Source organism: Podarcis liolepis, assembly GCF_965112155.1.
Source record: "Podarcis liolepis genome assembly, chromosome: 3".
Taxonomy (NCBI): Eukaryota; Metazoa; Chordata; class Lepidosauria; order Squamata; family Lacertidae; genus Podarcis; species Podarcis liolepis.
In genome coordinates this window covers 85,663,419-85,684,801 of record NC_139557.1, presented here as the reverse complement: position 1 = coordinate 85,684,801, position 21,383 = coordinate 85,663,419, and the positions used below count along the sequence as shown (strand labels likewise).

The following is a 21,383-nucleotide window of genomic DNA, read 5'->3' as shown; positions in this document are numbered from 1 at the left end:
GAATATATTATGCAGCTGTTAGTACAGTATCAGAATGGCTAAATAGGGAGGATATTTCTCCAGGATGAACTCTAATGCAAAGTTATACAAAAATAGTTCTGGAATATTTATCCAATCTTTAAACAAACTTCAACATCTCACGAAGTTAAAAGAAATAACGAATGCTAGGTTTAAACAGTTATAACACAGCCATTCCTCACGAGCTGCTTGCCATTTGGTCAGATTTCTCCCTCTTGCGGGTCAAATTCTGTACTGATAGTGAAAATTGTTTTGACTTTATGACAAATAAGACTTTTCAGGTGCTATAATGGCAGACTGCTGAAACAGCTGCTCACCTTCCTTATAGAGCCTCTCCCAGTTATATTGCTGCCAGTACTTAGAAACACTGGTATCATATCAGCAACCAATTGCTGGCAGTATTTATAGATGCAGGTAGCACATTTTAATTGCACATTAGCACAGTTAGCTTCTGTTGGTTCCCAGAGCACAACTCAGTAGCTATTATTGCTGTAAGGCACGAGTGTTTCACCAACAAAAAGTTTGTCTGCAAACATGGTGGTAAGGTAAGAGACCCATATATGTAACTTCTCGTGTTTTACATTTTCCACTATCAATTCCTGTATTATGAGAATGTGTCTTTCATCATTTTCTCATGGAAGTATGAGTAACCTAACAAAATGTCAGCCTGCTGCCTATTGCCATTACCACAAATGATGCCTGGCTTTGGCTACACTGGCAGGTGCCATGGGGTTTTACAAGTGGTACAGCCACTAGGGGTGAACTTGGCAGACCTGTGTGCTGGTCTTTTGCCCCACATCCAGGAAAACCATAGGAAGAAGCAATGTGGATCACAGGAAGCTGCTTTTATAACAAATCACATCCTTAGTTCATCCAGCAATGACTGGCAGTGACTGTGCCTTTCCTAGCTCTGCCTGTAGATGCTGGGCATTGATGCTGGGACCTTTTGCACACAAAGTGTGCACTCCGCCATTGAGCTATGGCTTTTCCCCTTGGATGCGATGTGTCTTTCAGCGTATGTTTGCTTCTTAAGTCAGTGCAAGGAGGCAGAAGATGACAGGAGATGCTTTAGGGCAGGCATAGGCAAACTCAGCCCTCCAGATGTTTTGGGACTACAACTCCCATCATCCCCAGCTAACAGGACCAGTGGTCAGGGGTGATGGGAGTTGTAGTCCCAAAACATCTGGAGGGCTGAGTTTGCCTATGCCTGCTTTAGGGCCACCTCTCTCCTCCTTCGTGCATCTTGTACACACTCACTGGACTCATTCCCAAGGCATTGTCTGGATAGGGGTTAGAGACCAAGGGGCAGGCACCCACAAGGGCAGGATCCCAAATCCAACCCATCATTCGATGCCCAGTTTTACTAAACAAACAGCCGATTCTATGTTTTTCCTTTAAGTCCCCAAGTTTCCAAAATACTGCCTTGTGTGGACAATCAGAGTTCCGATTAAGAAGGTTTAAAGTGGCCCCACAAACAAACCCCCATCCTCTGTAAAAAACAACCCAAACTCACACTTCCCCCCACTGCTCACAAGAGATCAAGTGCTATAGTCTATAGACTATAACCAGAAAAGGCCTTCCTGCTTTTCTGAAGTCCTAGCATACAGCTACTATTTTGGATTGTTTAATTCAGTCACTTTCCCAGTCTCCCATATTCCCCCAAACCAGGCACTCTGCCAATCAGATCAGCCAGTGCTTAATCAGCTTCTAAACATTTGCAGAATGGAAAGGGATACCCTCTTCTCCCTGCCGCTCCCTTCAGCCTTTCAGCACACTCTCTCGACCATGCAGCTTTGAAATGGGTTTCACATAGCTGGCACAATCATTTGATTTTGCAGAAAGAAAACATTTCCTGCTACTTCAATTTCCTGCTGCTGTACATGCATACTAAAAATGGTACTTCTGAATTCCCAGTGCAGAAAGAGTTCTGCGCAGTTTCCCAGAGGCAGCGTTCCTCTGCAGCACTGGCAGCAGGGTCAAGTCCCGAGTTCCTTGCTTTCTACCTCTCCCCTTGTGCCAGACCAAAATGACCAGCTACAAGGACTCTGATCTGTGAGAAGGGTTGTATTGCGCTGCAGATTTCTGAGCTGCGGGCCTCTTTATGACATTCAAGTCCAAACACAGGGACCTTCATCGGAAGCAGAATCTGTCTAGAGTCAATCCAGGGAGGGAAGGATATTCAAGATGTTCCTCAAGGTGAAACACTGCCTGCCACTCAGCACAGCTTCCTTTCTTACATCCTTTAATATCTGCAGGGAGGACTGACACCTGCAGCCTAAGTGGTACAGTCCAAGAAACAGTTCTTAGCCCTTGGAGGACTTGCTGGGTTGCATGAGCTGGCATTTAGCAAAATCTTGTGCATGAGCTAGAGATGGCCATGGAGAAAATGATGGGAGTGTGGAGCTGTGACACAGAGCAGCCCAAGCAGATGCAGAAGCTGCCTGCCTCCCACTCCTCCCCAAGAGAAATGCCGCCTGTCCTTACACCTAAAAAACTGAGACAGAAACATCAACAGCTGTAAGCTATATCCAGTGATCTGCAAGTTATTTCAGCTATGTTAGCAGGCAGCTCCCAGATTATCTAGCACTAAAGACATAGCAACTGACCGCTAGAATACAATGCACTTTTTCAGGCAGAGTGATGGCCTCCAGCTCTTCAGTCACTACACCATTCTGCTGTATTTGGGAAGGTCTTGGCTCCCTGCCACCCTCCGGGATTAATACCAGGCGCCTGCTGCAGTGCAAGAAGCACTTTGCTTCCTGCTTTCCCAGCTCCTTTGCAGCACGAACACCCTGGCCAAGGGCTTCTACACAGAACCACTCAAAGGAGAAGGCAGTCACAATGCCATCAGAGCATCCTATAAGGGGAAGAGAGAAAGCAATAGTTAAGCAGTCCATTCCAGTGGCTCAGTCCCGATTGCTAGCACCCCACACAGTGGCGTAGTGTGGGGGTGCAGGGGGGGCCGGCCGCACCGGGTGCAACATCTGGGGGTTAGGGTTAGGGGGCGCAAATCCACGGGTAGGGGGTGCAAATCCATGGGTTAGGGGGCGCAAATTACTTGCCTTGCCCCGGGTGCTGACAACCCATGCTACGCCACTGACCCCACAGAACTGGGGATAACATGGACAATACAGATTTAGTACACGTGGTAGATATCAGCTAGCTCATACAATACAGCACTTGTTCTTTAAAAAGCCCTCACAATTGCAGAGGAAAGCAGGAATGTGCTGATGGTGTCCAGTCAGGTTCCATTTACCACCATGCTTTTAGTCCAGGCATAGGCAAACTCGGCCTTCCAGATGTTTTGGAACTACAATTCCTATCATCCCTGACTACTGTTCCTGTTAGCTAGGGATGATGGGAGTTGTAGTCCCAAAACATATAGAGGGCCGAGTTTGCCTATGCCTGTTTTAGTCAGCCCAACTCTCAGCCCCCCCCCCAATCAATAGAAGGAGAAAGGTCCAGTAGATCGGAAACCTGAATGCTGGAAGAACAATATATTTGGAAATATATGCAGATATTATTAATTTTCATAAACACAAGCATAGGCGCCAACTCCTAGAGGCCAAGGGGGCTTCAACCCCCCCCCCAATAAAATATTTGAGGGGGCTGAGGTCCCCCCCCCCGCAGTTGATGGGCACTGCCATTCAAATGGTGTTCGTCTGCTGTGTCATGTGATTGATTATGCGGGGCGGGACTTACCTGCCCCCCCATATTTTATTCAAGTTAGCACCCCTGAACACAAGCAAGCAGGTACACCCTGGCAGAAATGGTCCGGTTCCCTTGAGCAACAAAAATAGCTTTGTAAAACACAGAGTGGCCCTCTATGCACTGGCTACAAATAAAAAAACCAAAAAACCAGGAAGTTAGATAAAATCACTATAAATTGTTGTGGTGATTCAAATGTTTGATTTGAAATCAAGCTGGATTTAAGTTTGTTGTCTCTGGCAACCTCTCTCTTACATCATGGGTGCTGGCTCGTATTATGGACGTATGCTCTGTATTGTTTCACTGGTACTGATGCTGCAGGTTTGTCATAGCTTTTGGCTAGAACAATAAACATATACTGACTGTTAGATAATTTGCACAATTTAGTTTGGGTGCTTGTGCTTCCTTGGCAAATAATATAGATTCATTGGATTTCATTAGATCTTCTAGTGACAGAGATAGGCAACGTGGTGCCTTCAGGTGCTGTTGGGAATCCAACTCCTGTTGGCCCTAGTCAGCATGGTCAATGGTCAGGGGTGATGGGAGTTGTTGTCCAGTAACTCTGGACAACCTCTGGAAGAAGGCACCACATTGCCTACCTCTGGAATAAGGCGGTGGTATGAAGCACCCACCCAGTGCTCCTTGGAGTGCATTGCTTCACTTTAAAGCAAGACTCCATAACTGCAGCCAAATCAAAACAGGACTGGTCTTGATCAAAGCTACCATTGACATAAGGTTTTCCCTCCACCCCAACACTTCAGGGGTGTATACAGACATAACATTTCAGCAGCAGATTGTTTTGCAAGTACACTCCGTCCATTATATTAAAGTCATTTTTCTCTCCAGTGCCAAGATCAGAAAAATCAATTTCAACGCTTTTGCAGCAGCAGCAGACTGCACAGCACTGCTTGGCTGGTGTCCATGACACAACAAACCACGGTTCAGTGGCAGAGCATCAACAGGTGGTCCCAGGTACAATCCCGAGCATCCCTAGTAGGACTGGGAATATCCTTGTTATGAAATCCTGGAAAAGTGCTGCACGTCAGTGTAGACAATTCTGAACTAGACGGATCAATGGTTTGACTCAGCATAAGATGGCTTCCCCAGTTCCCCTCTATCCTCCAAATTCCCAAAGTGTATTTTGCAAACCTTTTAAATCATTAAACAAATTCAGGGGGAAACAAAACTTTTGATGAATGACAATTAAAAAATCAAAACGTGACAGCCTAGTCAAAACATGGTAAAGAGCGAAAAGTGGCTACTGAATGAACTAGTGTGTATGACTGTCATTTACACTGGCAAGTCAGGAGGAAGCCTGGCTTACATTGCAGGAGGAAAATCCACAGCGGCTTCCATTTTAATGTTATGGAAGTACCCTATCAGTGCAAGTAAGCCCCGTGTTTATTCCTCCTAGATATGTGAAAAGGAAAAACTACAGATTGCCACAATAAATCCAGCAGAGCACAAAGAGCAGCCATGAGCTGCATCCAGCCATCCCAAAATACTTCATGTTCCAGAGCCACAAAAGTGAATAATAATAAAAAGAACACTCAGCATGAGAACAAAAGCATCCATGAGGAACACAGTAGAATGCAGCAGCTACATGTAGATGTTCTTGGACTGCAACTCCTAACATGTTTGGGTCTGTTGGGAACTGTAGTCCTATACTCCAGCCCTGAGAAGTAGGGCAGGAAGACGCTAGTTTAGCTGGGTCAGGCTGAAGGAGTCAGCAGCACAACTCATTGGAAACCCAACAGATACTGGGAATCCGTATTGACTGTAAGAAAAAACAGACTACAATTTAGCATGGCCATCCTGTGTGTGCTTCTACACAACAGTGGAGGACCCTGGCCTTGGGCTCTATCTACCAAAGAGAAACTATTAGTCATCAACCACTGCCTCCAAGTCCATAAAAAGTGGCCAGTTTTGGATGCCTAGATGCACAGCCCAAGGAGTAGAGTGAGATTTTTCCACTGATACTTCAAGCACGTATTTAGTTGTTTATATAGGACATAACTATGACATAAATCAACAGTAGCTATTAGGACATTTTAAACTGGCCAGATTAGAGGCTAGTGGTTGGCTTTAGAAGTGAAAGGCTCTCTGCTTGTAGAAATAAGTAAACAAAGCAAGAGCTATTAACTTCATTAAACTTTAGGTCTCCAAATACTAGTTTAGTGCTTCAAATACTAGTTTAGGGGCTTCCCACAGGCATCTGGTTGGCCACTGTGAGAACGGGATGGTGGACCAGATGGGCCTTTGGGATAATCCAGCAGAGTTCTTCTTATGTTTTTATCATCAGTACAGATGAAAAACGTGGGTGCTCTTCTGTGCAATCTAGAGAGGGGTCCCAGAGAGACCTCAGCAGTGCTTCACCTCCTGAAGTGCACAGACAACATCAATTAAAAACAGCAAGGAACTAACAAGGAGGCATCTTGACATGTTATTTTCCAGACAGGGCCAGTCCACTCATGAGGCAAGGTGAAGCAGCTGCCTTGGGTGGCAAATCCACAGGAGCAGCAGGTCCCAATGTAGATATTTACTCCTCCCCTTGCTCCTGATGTAGATCTTCACACACCCCTTCTTCCCTGGTAGGGAGTGGGGTGCCATTTTCTGGCTTGCCTTAGAAGCCAAAATACCTTGAGTCAGCCCTACTTCCAGATCATGTTGGACTCCCAACTCCCATCAGCCCCAACCAACATGGGCACTGGTATGGGGTTTTAGGAACTGCAGTCCAACAACATATGGGAGGCACAACATTGACTATCCCTGCTATGACCCTGTCCTGAATAGGAACCCAGCTACAAAGCCCAGAATGCTAATAATTCTGCTTTGTGCTACAAAGCACAGGCTCATTCTCCCAACTGCTCAGTAATATGTCGGTGCAGACAAGGATGCTCTTCCCATGCCACCTCCCGTTGCTTGGCTTCATTCCCCAAAAAGAAGGTACACCGGGAGAAAAATCAGATAGGAGATAAGCAGCGTTTGATCATTCTCTCTAGACCCGGCATTTCACTGCACAAGCTTGCTGAAGAAGCGCAAGGGGTGTAGGGAGGGCATCCCCAGGGAGTTTAGCCAGTGGGCTGGCTGGCTTTAAAGAGATCCTCAAAGAAATGCGCCTTCTCCTTCCAGAGTCCCAGGCTGATCCTGCTTGTTCCTTCTGGCTTGGCCCAGCCCAGGCCGTGCAGAGCGTTACACATAAGTTGGCGCCCACCCAGATCTGCTTCCAGCCATACATACAAGGTATAAAATGCTGGATCGGAGATTTGAGAGAGATCGGGTATCCGAGGCAGCATTTAAGAGAAGGTCGCTGCTCCCCTAGACATTCTTCCTTAACTAAGGACAGAAAAGGAGCACCCCCCAAAAAAACCACTCTTCTCCCTGGACTAAAAAGCAACTAAGATCTCCCTGGCTTCCTCCAAGTTCTTGCAAGTAACGGAGGCGCCAAATTCTCCCCCCGGCCAGTCGCTTACCTGGCCTGGTGCCGGAAAGTTCGGGGCAGGACTGGCGCCGGCGCCGGGGGGGGGGGGGTCCCGAGGCCCTGCTGCCAGCAGCGGGAGGGGCTGGAATTAGCAACTCCTAATCGGATTGCAGGAAATCTCCAGCGCCCACAGCCACTTACGGTACTTCTGCCAGGCCGGAGTTCCGCTTCTGGTCCGCTCCCTCCTCGGGCAGGCGGGCACCTCCCCACGCCCTGCTACTTGCTCATCGGCCAGGCACGGTCGGAGCTCGGCTGCCGCCCTCCAGGCTCCGCGCGGGGAAGGTGGGGTTTGGCCTGGCAGGATGTGCATGCGGCGGCGGAGGAGGCTCAGATTGAGCCTGGGCGGGCGGGGCAAGGGCGGAGGAGTTAAAGGCGCCGCACAAATCCGGCTCGGGGTCCCTTCCCGCTTCCTTCTGCATTGGGGGGAACTCCCAGGCGTTCGTCATGTGCGGAACAAAAACCCCTCGAAGGGGCCAAAGCAAAGCCGATCTTTGATTGCCCCGGGCAAACGGCGTAGCTGACCCCCGCCCCACCCCGGCCGGCCGGTGCAAGGCATCGTAAACCTGCCCTGGAAAAGTGCAAGAGTTAGCCTGCCACCATTCTCGGGCTATCTTTGGCCCAAGGAGCGGGACAGGACAATTATACGCGAGGGGCCTCTATGCACGGGTCCCCCAAAGATCATCATCATCGGTTGGTGGTAGAGATTTGGGGGAGCCTGAAGTTGTGTGATATTGACCTTGGGCGCCTCACACCCGTAGGGTGCAAATTCAGGAAAGGGGGCATCGCTCCTCTTGTATCTCAGATCCCATCCTCATAAGTTCCTGTCCTTCCCACTGCCCTCCTATCCCGTCCCAAGTCACTGGTTCTATCATATTGAACAGTTTGTATCGGCAGGCTAACAGCACAAATCTCTGCTGAAAAATAAGGAAGTGGGTGTTTTCCATATCTTATTTTTAGTGACTAGGATTCATATGTAATTTATTGTGCTGTTTCAGACTGCTGCCAGGATAATATATTTGGATGTGTTCGTGTTTGGTTAGCATAGGTTTATGTCAGATTCTGATGAGTTTTATGGCTTCTGTATGTTGTGAGCCGCCTCCAGAGGCTTTACCTTGAAAGGCAGCATACAAGTGGTGATGCTGATAATAATTCATTATTATTCCTGTGTGGTTAGCTTTGTCTGTGTTGCAGCAAAAACAGCAACCAAAAATGATAACACATTTACTTTGGTGAACTAGGCTCCACTTCATCAGATGCATAGAGTGGTTAGGTACACAGCGATGGAAGCAGTGGCGGGAATGTAAAGACTGAACTTAAATGGCAATGGAGTGCAAAGAGTCTGTGGCAATCAGTTTAAGTGTGTGCAAAATGACCCCCAGCAGCAGCAGCAGCAGCAGCAGCAGCAATATTAATAAATAACCTTGTAACCAAACCCAGGCATGTATTAACTGAACCAACTGCACATTCTTTCCTTGTTTACTTCCGCCTTTAATTCCCCCCTTTCCCTCCTGAGCTCCCTGCTTCCCCTGTGTCAATGCTTGTCTTGTAAGCTCCTTAGGGCAAGGGGCCTGTCCTTAAATACTGCACATTGATGGCACTCCATAAATGATGAGGATGAGGATGATGTTTGGAATTTGTTGACAACTGTTTTGAGTTTTCCCCCCACAACCAAGCGCTGTATACATTTTATCAAAGAAATAAAGAAACATTTCTATGAGGTTAAAATACTCTTAAAATGCACTGCCCACCCTTTGATCTTGAATGTAACCAAGAACGGGCATTTCAACGTTGCTGAGAATTTCTCCTGTCTTGAAATATGAATGAGTGTTCTTATTAATCTTTACATCCTCTGATTTAAGACTTGTGTCTGCTGCTACCCTAATAACCAGGCCTTTCTTCTAAAAGTTTGACCTCCATTCAAGCCTGAGAGGTTTTTCCTTGGGCATGTACACATTGTGTGATAATGTACATACAGTGATGAATACAGGCACATTTTTTTTGGGGGGGGGGGTTCTACTTGAGCTAAAGGAACGGGTTTAATCCATTTTGTGCCGGGAGTGCACTTCTCAAGCACTGCTGCCATGTACACAGAGAGTGTTTTCTTAGGTCACCTCATGATACACTGATTGAAGAACTGCACGTTCACAGGTGTGTTACTTGGTCTTCCAGTGCTTATGGTGGGTGGATAGACTAACTAAGTAGAGCACAGACTAAAAGATTGATGCACTTTGCTTCGTAAACTCATCCAGTGAAAGCCAGTGTGGTGTAGTGGTTAAGAGAGGTAGACTCGTAATCTGGTGAACCTGGTTCGCGTCTCCGCTCCTCCACATGCAGCTGCTGAGTGACCTTGGGCTAGTCACACTTCTCTGAAGTCTCTCAGCCTGACTCACCTCACAGAGTGTTTGTTGTGGGGGAGGAAGGGAAAGGAGAATGTTAGCCGCTTTGAGACTCCTTTGGGTAGTGATAATATCAAATCCAAACTCTTCTCTTCTTCTTCATCCACTTGTATGTACAGACAGCATGGATAGTAACTCCCGATTTAGGCAATGTTATTGTGTATGTACAACTGCAAAGCACTTACATACAAAAACTCTGCAAAAAAAGAGCCCTGTGCATTTCAAACCCCACATGTGTACATAGCCTTGAAGCCCTTTAGTCCATCTGAACACAACTGAGACCCTATGAGAGCTGGGGTAATGGTTGAGCAATGGGAGTGCCACAGAGAGAGGAACAATGTGCTTTAAAATGACAATTTATCTGTAGATAGTCATGCTGCCAATCTTCTGCATGCTTACTTAGAAGGGATCTTGGCAAATATGCAGTGGGACCTAGTCCTCCCAGGCAATGTGCAAGGGACTGCAATCTCAGTGCATGTCTTTAAAATGGAATAAGGCACAACATTTATGTCCCTTGTCTTTTCACTGTTGTCATCCCAGCTGGATTTACAATGTATATGTTATTGCAGTTGTGTGTGCATACCCAGCCAGTATTCATTACACTGTTTGGATGCATACATGTCTTTATTGGACTGTAAAAAATCACTGGCAGCATGTCTGGCTGGGTGTGAACAGAGGGATGCTGTGCTGGCCTGTGGTACTAAATCATGCCCAAGAGGAATGTCCAGGCAGGGTCCTGCTCCGTGAGCTGGGGAAGGCAACACCGAGAAATGTGGCTGGGTGAGAGTGGCTTGGGAACTCTCCCTCCCCTATTTGTTTAAGCTCACCTGAATCTTCCATTTTATTTGTTTTCCATGTCGTCTTTGAGCAGATCAATGCACGGTGCCTGGTAACAAGCACAATAGAGATGACAAGGTAACAGGAGCAGGTAGCAACTGGAAAGGAGAGAGAGGCAGGTGGCTTCTCAGAGGTATGTTTATCCTGCAGGGTAGGGCAATTTTTTCCTCTCTGGTCATCCATTTTTTGCTTACATGCTACGCTTCTAGTTTTGGCTAGGTGTGACTTACTATGTGCTGCATTGCATCTAACAATTTGCACTCCGTGATTTCTTTCAACTAAGCAGATATAGCCACTGATATTACCACCAAGTGCCAACAACATAACATGCAATGTAAACACTGACAATAAAGCACAAGGGGCTTTTGACTTTCCCCCTCTTTTTTAGAAAAATTCTGCAAACACTGAGGTTCTTCTGAGCATGCTGACTGTGTGGAAGGACCGTGGCTTAGCAGTGGAGAATTTGCTTTCGATGTAGAAGTTCCAAGGTTCAATTCCAGGCATCTCCAGGTAGGACTAGCAGAGAATGCTGTCTGAAACCCTGGAGAACTGCTGCCAATCAACAAAGACCACACTGAGTTAGATGGGACAACAGACAGCTTCTAGGGGCACAGCAATAAAACTTCTAGCACATTTGCAAAGGTAAGCAGGGCCTGGGATGGTTCCAACTGGATGGGGGGCTGCATGTTGAGATTCCTGCATTGCAGGGGATTGGACCAGGTGACTCTCAGGGTACCTTCCAACTCTATTATTCTATTGCACCTGTACTTCCTTCTTTTCAGAGGTAGCCCTGTTTTGGTTACATACACTCAGCACCCAAGTTTGTTACTAAAATATCATAAAGTAGAGCCATGTTGTTTAGTGTCGGTCTAAAACTGAGGAGACGTAGATTCAAATCCCTCCTGCTTGAAGCTTTCTGGGTGACCATGGGCCACCTGTCGGCATCCCTCCAGCTGCTCTCAACCTGTGGGTCCCCAGATGTTGTTGGACTACAACTCCCATCACCCCTGAGCTCTGGCCTTGCTAGCTAGGGGTGATGGGAGTTGTAGTTCAACAACATCTGGGGATCCACAGGTTGAAAAAGGCGGCACCTACCTCACTGGCTTATTTCAAGGATAAAATGGGGGGCCCCAAACTGCTTGGTGGAAGCATGGGGTAATTAATAACAGTTGTCTACTGTGTCTGTGCTTGATGGGTGGTAACAATGCTAAAGCTTGCTTCATGCATGCATCCATTCATGTTGGCACTGGCATGTGGAGGAGCTCCACATGGAAAAGCCACAGGTGTGGCTTGAGTATATGTAAGCCAAGTCTAATGCAACCCCCTCCTCCTGCCACACTTGAAAGGAAAGGGGAATGGTGTGCTCAGAGGGCTGGTGAGGAGGACATCAGGGGAAGGGTTGTGGGTTGGTGGTTAGAGAACATACATTGGCATTTCCAGGCAGAACTGGGAGAGGCCCCCACCTGAAACCCTGAGGAGCTGGGTTGACAAAACTGGGCTAGATAAATACAGTGGTACCTCAATTTATACACGCTTCGGGTTACATACGCTTCAGGTTACAGACTCCGCTAACCCAGAAATAGTGCTTCAGGTTAAGAACTTTGCTTCAGGATGGTAACAGAAACCGTGCTCCGGCAGCGCGGCGGCAGCGGGAGGCCCCATTAGCTAAAGTGGTGCTTCAGGTTAAGAAAAGTTTCAGGTTAAGTACAGACCTCCGGAATGAATTAAGTACTTAACCCGAGGTACCACTGTATTTCATTTCTGTCAACCAATGCTAGTTCGGTCAGAATCAAGTACATACTTCCAGAATACATTACTGTACTACATTCTGTGCAACTTGCAGGAAATTGAGAATCTTGTTCATAAAGTGGCAAGTCAAGAGTTACATAGAAGTATCTCTTCACTAACTCCCTTTGAGGGTATATATGTGGCAAAGCAACAAAGCTCTAACCAACTTAAGTATCTTTTCAGAAACAATTACAATTGCGTGTGTGCATTGTGTTGCATTATCAATGATGGGCACAGCCAGCAGTTTATACAGAGAGCACAGAGATTGCACTTCGGTTAGTCCGCATTTCAGACGGGTGTGTGTGTGTTTTGGGGGGCATGTGAAGGCAAACCATGAGGTAATAAGCCCGGAAGCAACAAACTTCGGCGTCTAAGAGCCCGCCTCCCCCTCCTAGTCAAGCGCCCGTATCCACTGCGTCTTTCTGGAGCCGCAGCCCCGCTCTCTGAGTCAGGCCTCAGCTATGCTGGCCGCGCCGCCGCCACACCCAGACCGACGGGGCGGGGAAGCAGCTGCCACTCAGGGTTTCGTTGCATCTCGGGCTTAGCCCCGGAACTAGTTTCCCGCACTGGTGAGGGCTGAGATGCTTGGAGTAACGTGGCACCGGCTCTGAGCGAGGCATGTGCAAAGTGCCTTTTCCTCGCCAATGAGATGAACCCTCGAAAAGATCACTCGCCCCTCCGGCTCGGTTTGGAGAGCTTCCGTGCTCAGTTTGGGGCGGGCAAGAGAGGCTTGGCTTGTCGGCGAGCTGGAGACCCAGCGCCTTTAATTGTAGAATTTGCCGCTTGCCGCCCCCCCCCCCCGCCATGACTCAGCGTGCGCTGCAAGAGCTGCAGTTACTCCGCAAGTTTTACTCGATTGGCCCGTAACCAGCTTCTGGTTGGGCCCCTAAAAAGCCGCCGCCCCGCCCAGGCTGCGGGATCTCGGTGGGCAAACGGGACTGGAGCTTCGGCTCTTGGCAAAACGAATCAGTTTTTCGAAACTTGCGAGCTCCCTCTGTTGGCGCATCCCGGGCATTACTTAGTCCGGGATGCGCCAAGAGAGGCGGGTATAGATATGGCTCCCTCGATAGATAAAATACATTGCTGTTTCAGTGGGTAATTTTATAAGCGAAATCCTTTCGCGATTTGCTTTACTCTTTTTATCGTGGCTTCATTGCTAAAACAAAACAAAAAACTCAAAGCGGTTTACAAAACGATAAAACAAAACAAAACAAAAATTCAGCCACACTTAAAAACATACAAAAGCTAAAATACTAAAAACAGATTTAAAATTACCTTGACTTTCTAAACATCTGAGTGGGCTTGCCTAAACAGGAATGCTTTTAGCAGCTGCCAGAAAGAGTAGTGAAGGCCGCTGCTTGACCTCAATAGGCAGGGAGTTCCAAAGTGGAGTTGCTGCCACATTAAACAATCAGGTTCCTACAAATGTGGGTGTTACGTGGTGCCCGTTCCGCCGATTGAAGCAGTCCAGTGGGCAAGGCGATCTTGTTGGTACACTGGTCCCAAGTTGTTAAGGGCTTTATATTCTTTAGGGCTTTCTAAACTAATAGACCTTGGATAGTAGCAGCCATCCCAGCAGTAGAATTCTGCTGCAGCTTCCGAACCAACCTCAAGGGTTGCACCGCACAGAGCACTCTACAGTAGTTTGTAGCACCAAGTGACTGACTGACAGGCTGAGATATGGAGATGGGCACAAAAGATTTCCACACCCCGGGAAGTCCTGGTCAAGCTCATCAACACTGTGGCAGATAAACTCCTCTGGATGCAAGGTGCCTGCTCTATTCTTTAAATTAAATGGTGGATGTATGTTCTCTCATTAGGGCTGCAGTAGACAGATGCCCAGAGAAGGAATGAGAAGTGTTTATTTGGCATAGCAACCCTTCTGCTGCACCCATGGACCTGTTTCCAGCAGTAAACCTTGGGATCAAATGGAAATGGAAGAATTGGGAGCACCCTCCAGTTTTGTAGCAGCAACCATGACTTGAAGTCAAGTTGAGGCTGCCAAGGAAATGTCTTCCTCTGCAAAGCAGAGCATGTTTCTGGTTCTTCCTTTTCACTTGGGCCCCAAGGTTTAGCTGTCATGATGTCATCAGGAGATAGAAACGTGGGCATGATTTGGACCAAACCACAGCACAAGTCAAGTGGCAAGGCCTGGTGGACTTAAGTAGTCCTATGGGCTGCAGGTTCCCCACTACTGTTGTAGAAAATTCTGACTTGACTTGTTATAAGGTAGCTTCCCATGTTTCTATGATGTCTCCCCTCCCCAAATTTGGGGCAGATTTCTTCTCAACCTGCTTCACTTCACAGGGCTAATTATAACTTAACAGCATTCAGGTAGCCTTATCAATGTCCCGTTTTGCTTCCTGAAGATCTACAGTGACCCCCACTTAAATAATTACACATAACTTCTCTTCCATCCAGATGATGCTATTCTTGACGACTTTGTGGAAAAAGATAATCACCAGCCACTGTAAATGGGAATGTAAACACACCTCGAATTCTGATATTATCTGCTAGCATTCATTTCCCCCCAAGCAGCAGGCTGGTCTCTCTCCCCCCCCCACACTCCCCGTCCCCGTTACACCACTCCCCAAATGCACAGACACAGAGACTAGAAATATGATAAGTTCCTGTTTTTTTTTCTTCTCCTTTTTTTTACACAAATATATACAGGGTATTATACACATCTCTACACAGACACAGTGCCAGTTAGAACACAGCTCCCTGCAAGGGGGGGCACCAGTGGTCCGCACCCAACACATCCATCCATCACCAGCATAGGCCAGCCCTGCGCTGCAGCTGTATGTACAGGGAGATCCCAGGGCCATCCCAGTCATCCCAGGTTGAGGTTGTGGGGCCGATGCAGATAGGGCAGTGGTGGCTGGGCTTAGGAATATGGTGCCAAGGGACCAGTACAGGTGTGGACAGGAAACCCTGGCATGGAACACATACTATTTCTAGACAGTATCCAAGAAAAACATCCTTAAACAATTAAAATAAAACCCACATGCATTCCAGCAGCAGTGTGGTGGCGGCGATGATCATGGTGGGGGAGGAATAAGGGTCACTTTGAACACAGACTCCTCCCCCCTCCCCCCAACTCCTGGACACTCCCCCCCCAAGCTATGGCCCAGCTCCCTAGGGTGAACTGGGCTCCTCCTCAAACTCATGTGTCTCCTCCCAGAAGGGAGTACAAAGTCCAGCTCCTTCTCCCCGTTTTCTGGGGTTCCTAAGTCAAGAAGCGGGAAGCAAAGGGCTTCTCTCGGCTGCACTCGTGACTGTCCGTGACTTTGCACAATCGTGACGGCATCTTGTGTTCCTGCGCTTCAGCTCTCTTGCTTTCCCCCATGGAGGTGGATCAGCCCCCCCACCCCACAGCCCTGCCCAGTGTTAAAAGCGATCGAGACATTTAGTCCCATCTTTGAAAACGCTTCAGGTCCCTGGCTGGAAGAACAAAGACAGCGAATTGCACCCACTTCCTCTTCGAAGGGAGGGTTGGTCTCTTGGTCTCTGCTTCTGTGTAACACTGGCAGCATCCCTCAAGTACTGCTTACGGCAGGGGAGGGACAGTGTTGGGGAGACGAAGGGAATGGAAAATTTAAGACAGCTAAATAGCCTTCTTTCTCTTTGGGTGTGGGTTTTTGTTTTGGTGTTTTGGGAAATGGATCCGGTGCAGATACTCAGCTCAAGAATAAGAACCAACTCAACCTAGACAAGAGGCCCAGTGTCCCCAGCTGAAGGCAAGACTCGCCAAGAGTGAAAGGGGATTCGTTGCTTCCCCACATCGCCCAAAACAACCCCAAAGGCCATTCCTGGCTCCACCTGTATCCCTTCTATTTGCCCATTGCCTCGAAGGCTGGAAATACCTTTCCGAACAGATTTCGAAGTGCTCACAGAAATGGATTCCGTGCCACCCTTTGGCTCATGCCAATCTTACAGAAGCACAAAACAAAAACAAAAGAGCCCTATGAGTTGGGCAACCCCAACCTTCTGTGCAAATGCTGCAATGGGTGGGATGGAAGGTTCTTTTGCAACCCTTTGAAAAGGAAAGCTCAGGAGGCAGCGACACCTTGAGTCATAAGGCAGTTCCTTGGAGTCACATGCAAGGCAGCGGGGCTGTGGGTGAGGGAGCCTGATCAAACAGGAGCCAAGCTGCCAGTTACTAAAAATGCACAAGAGGCTTCAAAAGCAAGGACCTGGGGCACAGCTGGACCAGCTCAGAAGCCTCATGGGCACCCGGGATCCTGTGGTCTTGCCCCCTCTAGCAGTCTTCAGGAAACCAACCCGTCTTTCCCTCCTCTGCCTCCCTAAAAATTAGATCGGGCAAGAGGGCGGCTTGGGTTTTAGTCAGTTTTGAAGATAAAACAAAAGTGCAAAAAAAATGCTGCAGAGCCCAAGTCATGGCACCTCTGCTTCAAGACCCCTGGGTCTCACTTAACATGGACTACCATCATTGTTTGAGTTGTGAACAGGGAGGGAAGAGAAGGAAAGTACTGCCAGCCTGCCTGGGACAATCTTCCTTGCCAATCCCCCTGCGCTCCCCTTGCCCTGCAAGGGGGCTCTCTTGCCACTGGAACTGCGTTTGCCCCAAGCAGCTGCCCGGGGGCAGCCTCTGCTGCTGGGTGGCACTCTCCAGTTGCGGCTTTCATCGAGGAACGTTCCTGGTAGCAGGGGCCCTTTCCTGCATGCATCCCTCTGGCTCTGAGACCACACTCTGGCAGCCTTCCCTGGAGAGACACAGTGGAAAGGGCTGGCCGAGACCGCAGTCGTCATAGGGTCATGCCTCGGGCACCAGAGATGAAATGCTTACTGATGCACAGGCATGGAGGGCGATTTACACACAGATTTTTTTTAAAAAAACAACAAAACAGCTCCGCTTGGCTGGAATCCCTGATCCCAGCCAGGTTCAAAGCCACTCGACTCTTCGTTTGGAAACTCAGTGCCTTGATTAAAGCTCAGTTCGCTTTCAGACCTAATACATTATTAGTGTTCGTGATTCTAGACAGGGGAGCAGGGAATGGGGGAGGACAGGCTCCCTGGGAGGAGGAGAATCTTTCGCCTGGTTTCTGCTGCACCTTCCTTTTGCTCCCCATCCTGGCCACAATGGAGCAAAGAGGCAGGCCATTTCCTCTGCTCCATCTTGGGTTTGTAGGGTGTTTCAGATGGAGTTCAGGGTAGGCAGCTTGTAAGAGAAATCCACCTCCCATACTAAAGGATGGAGAGAGAGAGAGAGAGAGAGAGAGAGAGAGAGAGAGAGAGAGAAAAGAATACAGAGAGAGCAAGGGGACAGGTTCTCTCTCCCCATCTTGGAAGGAGCAATAATGCAGCAGCCAGGTAGGTAGGAAGGAGCAATGGATGCCACCTGTCTCGTCTCGTGCTGCCTTCTCTTCCGCTTCCTTGGTCTCGCTCCCTCTCTCACACATACACAGCTTTTCACTCCCTCTCACGCACACATATACAACCGGTGCCCAGCAGCCTCGTCAGCTCACAGGAGTCCCCCTGCCCCCTCTTGCATTCCAGCGCCCTTAATGATGGATCTCGTTTTCTATCAGGCTGTCCTCGCACGACTGGAAATCTGTATCGTTTATGCCGTTGGGGTTGATGAGCTCCTCGTCCTGGGACCCCTGTTCTTCAGACTCTGCCACGTCGCCCTCAGGTGAAGAATCTTGCAGCACTTGGGCAATGTACTTCTGCTGCAGAGCCGGTATAAAAAGAAGAGAAGAATAAAACAATGGGCCAGTTAGCCCCCCACCCTCTTCCTCTCTCTGTGGGGACTCAGGCAGCAGAGCATGATGGGTAAGTGCCATGCAGTCGGGAGCCCAAGAGCAGTCATGCTGGCACAGACTTGTATTGTGTGGAATAGCTGTTTGACAGCAAAATGAGGGTGGGAGAAGGAGGGGGGGAAAGGGCTGTGTGACTCCAGAGCTTAGGCTCGAATAGTACGGCAGTATTTCTGAGGTGTAACACTCAGCCCTAATTTCATCAGGATCTTGAGACATCCAGTAGAAGAAACACAGCCCTGAAGCCTCAAAAACCCACACTGAGGATCCTCCACAGCCTGGGCCTGATGTTTCCTTGCCCTGAGCCTTAGCATCAAGGATTCTGTCCTCCTTTAGCAAGCCTGAAGGGAGCTACTGAGGCCTTATTCAGAAACCACCCATTGCAAGGGGCATTTCGTCCCTAGGAATAGAAGTAACCCCTCGTGGTAACACTGTGGCTGCAATTCAGATCTGCAACAGATAGGTCTGTCTCAGCAAGATAGCTTAGCTTTAGCTCCTCGTGTGTGAAAAAGGTGAATTGTGACCTCTCTCACTGGATACATTTTGAGGGCAAAAAGAGGCGAACATCCCAATTCACAGGAAGGAGAGCTCAGGTGTACCAGTAAAGCACCATTCACTTCAATGTACGGTGCAGCTCCACACACACACACACACAAGGTGAGGATGGGCAAGTGGACTGTCTTCCTCCAATGTACAGCAAAAGGAGAAACTGGCTCATGCAGAAGCTCCGTACGTGCACCAAAGCACACATGGGACTCTGGACTGGAGTGAAAGATTGGAAATAATTTTGGCACAACTAAAATGCTGTGTTAAATGGATGAGGATGAGGATGATGATAATACAGGCTCTCTCTATTTTCTATATTTTTAGGGTAACCAATCCACTTGTTTTCAGTGTGTGTTTCCTCCCTGCCCCCAATTAAGCTAATACTTAGGATTTGGCTCTGGAGCTGCTCTTTTGTGCTCTCTATGGTGTGACTGCAGCCTTTGACATCATCTCCACAGTGCTTGTCTGCAGACAATTTGGACCTCGGGCAACTTGGGGTGCAGGGAAAGGGGTGACTCACAAAGCCTTGAATGAATTAAAGATTCCCGTCCCACTCAAAACTAACTTGCGTTGGGAAATGACAGCCGCAGCTCTTTCTGCAGCGCTCACAGAGCATGCTGATGCGTTAGGAGCCAGAAAGCAGAAGAGAAAGGGGCACTGACCAGTCTGGCTTCACTGTCCAAGCTGAGAGACAGAGGCAGAAAGTGAACAAACAGCACCGGGGGAGGGGCAGAGTGAGGTTGCCGGTCCATCATCTCAGAAAGGGCCAGTAACAGAGAGGCCTGTTTTCTGCCCATGCTCCGTGGATGCTGCTCGTGTACAGCCAAAAAGGTGGGGGCCTGATAGGAAATCTGCAAAGGCCTCTCCCTCCTCCTCCTCCTCCTCCTCCTGCTCCTCCTCCTCCTCCCCATACTCAGACATAAGAGGGCACAGAATATCCGATGTTGCAGAAGGCAAGCGGAGGAGCCGGAGACTCACAGCTGATTTTGGAGCTGGCGGGTGGCTGGCAGCGGGCCGTCCGTTCTCCCTCCCATCTACAGCATCCACCTCTGTGTGGTCGATCTGGAAGACAGAAGCATGCATGGCAGGAAACCAAACAGCAAAGGCAGCAGCTTGCCAGTTCTGGACCTGCCTGCCCTGCGGGAACATGATGCAACCAGAATGGTGCCGGTGGTGGTAATCACTGCAGGAGCATAGCTGCCAACTTTCCCCTTTTCTTGCGAGGAATCCTATTCAGAATAAGGAGATTTCCCTTAAAAAAGGGAAACGTTGATGGCTATGTGCAAGAGCTGGGCTTCAGGTGCTCTGCAAGTAGAAGAGGAGCAGAAGGAAGCTCTGAGCCTCCACAGCAATAAAACTTTGAAGGGCCAAGTTCCATGTAGCTGCATCACTATGGAAGCTACTTCTTCACAGTTTCTTCTCACGTGGCTCCTGAAAATGGAAGAACCGCGAGATGGACTGGTTTCCCCTGCCAGGGCTTTCCTCCCCTCCTGTGGGGAGGGACCACGGAATTGGTCCAGCCCCCACATAGCTCCTAAAGCGGCTGAGACATGCAGCGATGGCAGGAAGACCAAGACAAAAACCAAGGGATTAGGAGGTGGTCTTTTTTCATCTTTCTTGCAGGAAGCTTCTCCAATTGCATGTACACAGGGCTTTCCCTATCTCTTCAACAGACGGACTAAGAACACAGGTGTGCCTGGGATTCTGCCCCCTTCCCAAATCTCTCTAGGGAAACACGTGAAGCAGTTCTTAGGGGAAGCCACCACACAACCCTTTCAGTTGCCCTGAAAACACCCTTCCACTACAATTACCTTGTAATTGTGAGCACTGAGGTATTTGAAGTGTCCAAAGCAGACATGACACAAGCAGATCACGATGGTAATGACGAGAACCACAAAGGTGAACATGGACGTCAGAGCCAGGAACCCTGAGGAATGCAAAATAACCTCTGTCAAGGTTGCCAGGTATATACCTTCTCTTTTCTCTGCCTTTGCTCTTTGCTCCAGGGGCTTTACTTTAGGCCTTGGCCCTCTCTCATTATAGCTGCTGACCTAAAGAACAGGGGAAGCCACTTCTCTGCTGAAGCATGGCCACCTTCAGCTAGGCATTCTATCCCCTCCACACTCACCCAACAGTCACCATTTTGAACAGCAATAGTGGTGTGTTTGTGTTGTGTGTGTGTGCAACCAAGATGGAAAAGAAGATCCTTTCATCTTTATCATCTGTTGTGGCACTCCAGAGTGGCTATACAATGGTTATGTGTGGCAACACAGGTCCCCATGACAGCCAGGGTGGGCTCTTATGTTACAGAAGTGACGTTTTGTGGGCAGAGGTGGCTCCAAGTGACATTGCTTTGTGTCAGGTCATAGGTTCCCTATTCAGAAGGAGCAAAATGGAGGCAGTAGCCCATGAAGAAACAATAGATTGGGGTGGGGAATATTTATTTATTTTTACTCCAGAGGGCCAGATTGTTATCTCTCCCACCCCTCACAGGTCACGCTTTGACATAAGAAGAGCCTGCTGGGTCAGGCTACTGGACCATCGAGTCCAGCATCCTGTTCTCACAGTGGCCAACCAAATGCCGGTGGAAAGTCCACAAGCAGGACCCAAAGACAAGAGCCCTCTTGGCACCTGTGGTTTCCAGCAATCGGTATTCAGAAGCACTACTACCTCTGGCCATCAAAGCAGAGCCCAGCCATCATGGCCATTGATAGCCTTATCCTCCGTGAATCTGTCTCATCCTTTTTTGAAGCCACTCAAGTTGGCCATTGCTGTTTCCATGGTATGGAGCTGCCACCTGCAAATCTCCTAAACATCACAGTGACGATA

General features: G+C 48.6%; 2 protein-coding genes and 1 long non-coding RNA gene across 13 annotated transcripts in view; 1 reads left to right on the top strand and 2 right to left on the bottom strand.

The window, feature by feature from the left end:
- CAPN11 (calpain 11) overlaps nucleotides 1-7,492 on the bottom strand; it is a 32,924-nt gene extending 25,432 nt beyond the window's left edge. The window contains exon 1 of one of the 4 annotated variants that reach the window (XM_083497139.1): nucleotides 7,354-7,492. The gene's annotated coding sequence lies outside the window, so the exon portion shown is untranslated. Of the gene's footprint in view, nucleotides 1-7,199 lie in introns of all 4 variants that reach the window. The other 3 variants (XM_083497142.1, XM_083497140.1, XM_083497141.1) reach the window with 3 other exon arrangements.
- The window catches only part of LOC310704118, a 429,938-nt gene that overhangs the window by 120,292 nt on the left and 288,263 nt on the right, over nucleotides 1-21,383 (top strand). The window lies entirely within an intron of this gene.
- Nucleotides 14,847-21,383, bottom strand: part of TMEM63B (transmembrane protein 63B) — an 80,910-nt gene continuing 74,373 nt past the window's right edge. For 5 of the 8 annotated variants that reach the window (XM_083497134.1, XM_083497130.1, XM_083497137.1 and 2 more), the window contains 3 exons: nucleotides 20,366-20,481; nucleotides 19,533-19,616; nucleotides 14,847-17,921 (listed from right to left, as the gene is read on the bottom strand). In XM_083497134.1, coding sequence (XP_083353260.1) covers nucleotides 17,754-17,921; nucleotides 19,533-19,616; nucleotides 20,366-20,481 — 368 coding nt within the window. In that variant the 3' untranslated portion in view covers nucleotides 14,847-17,753. The remainder of the gene's footprint in view (nucleotides 17,922-19,532; nucleotides 19,617-20,365; nucleotides 20,482-21,383) is intronic. The other 3 variants (XM_083497132.1, XM_083497136.1, XM_083497133.1) reach the window with 1 other exon arrangement.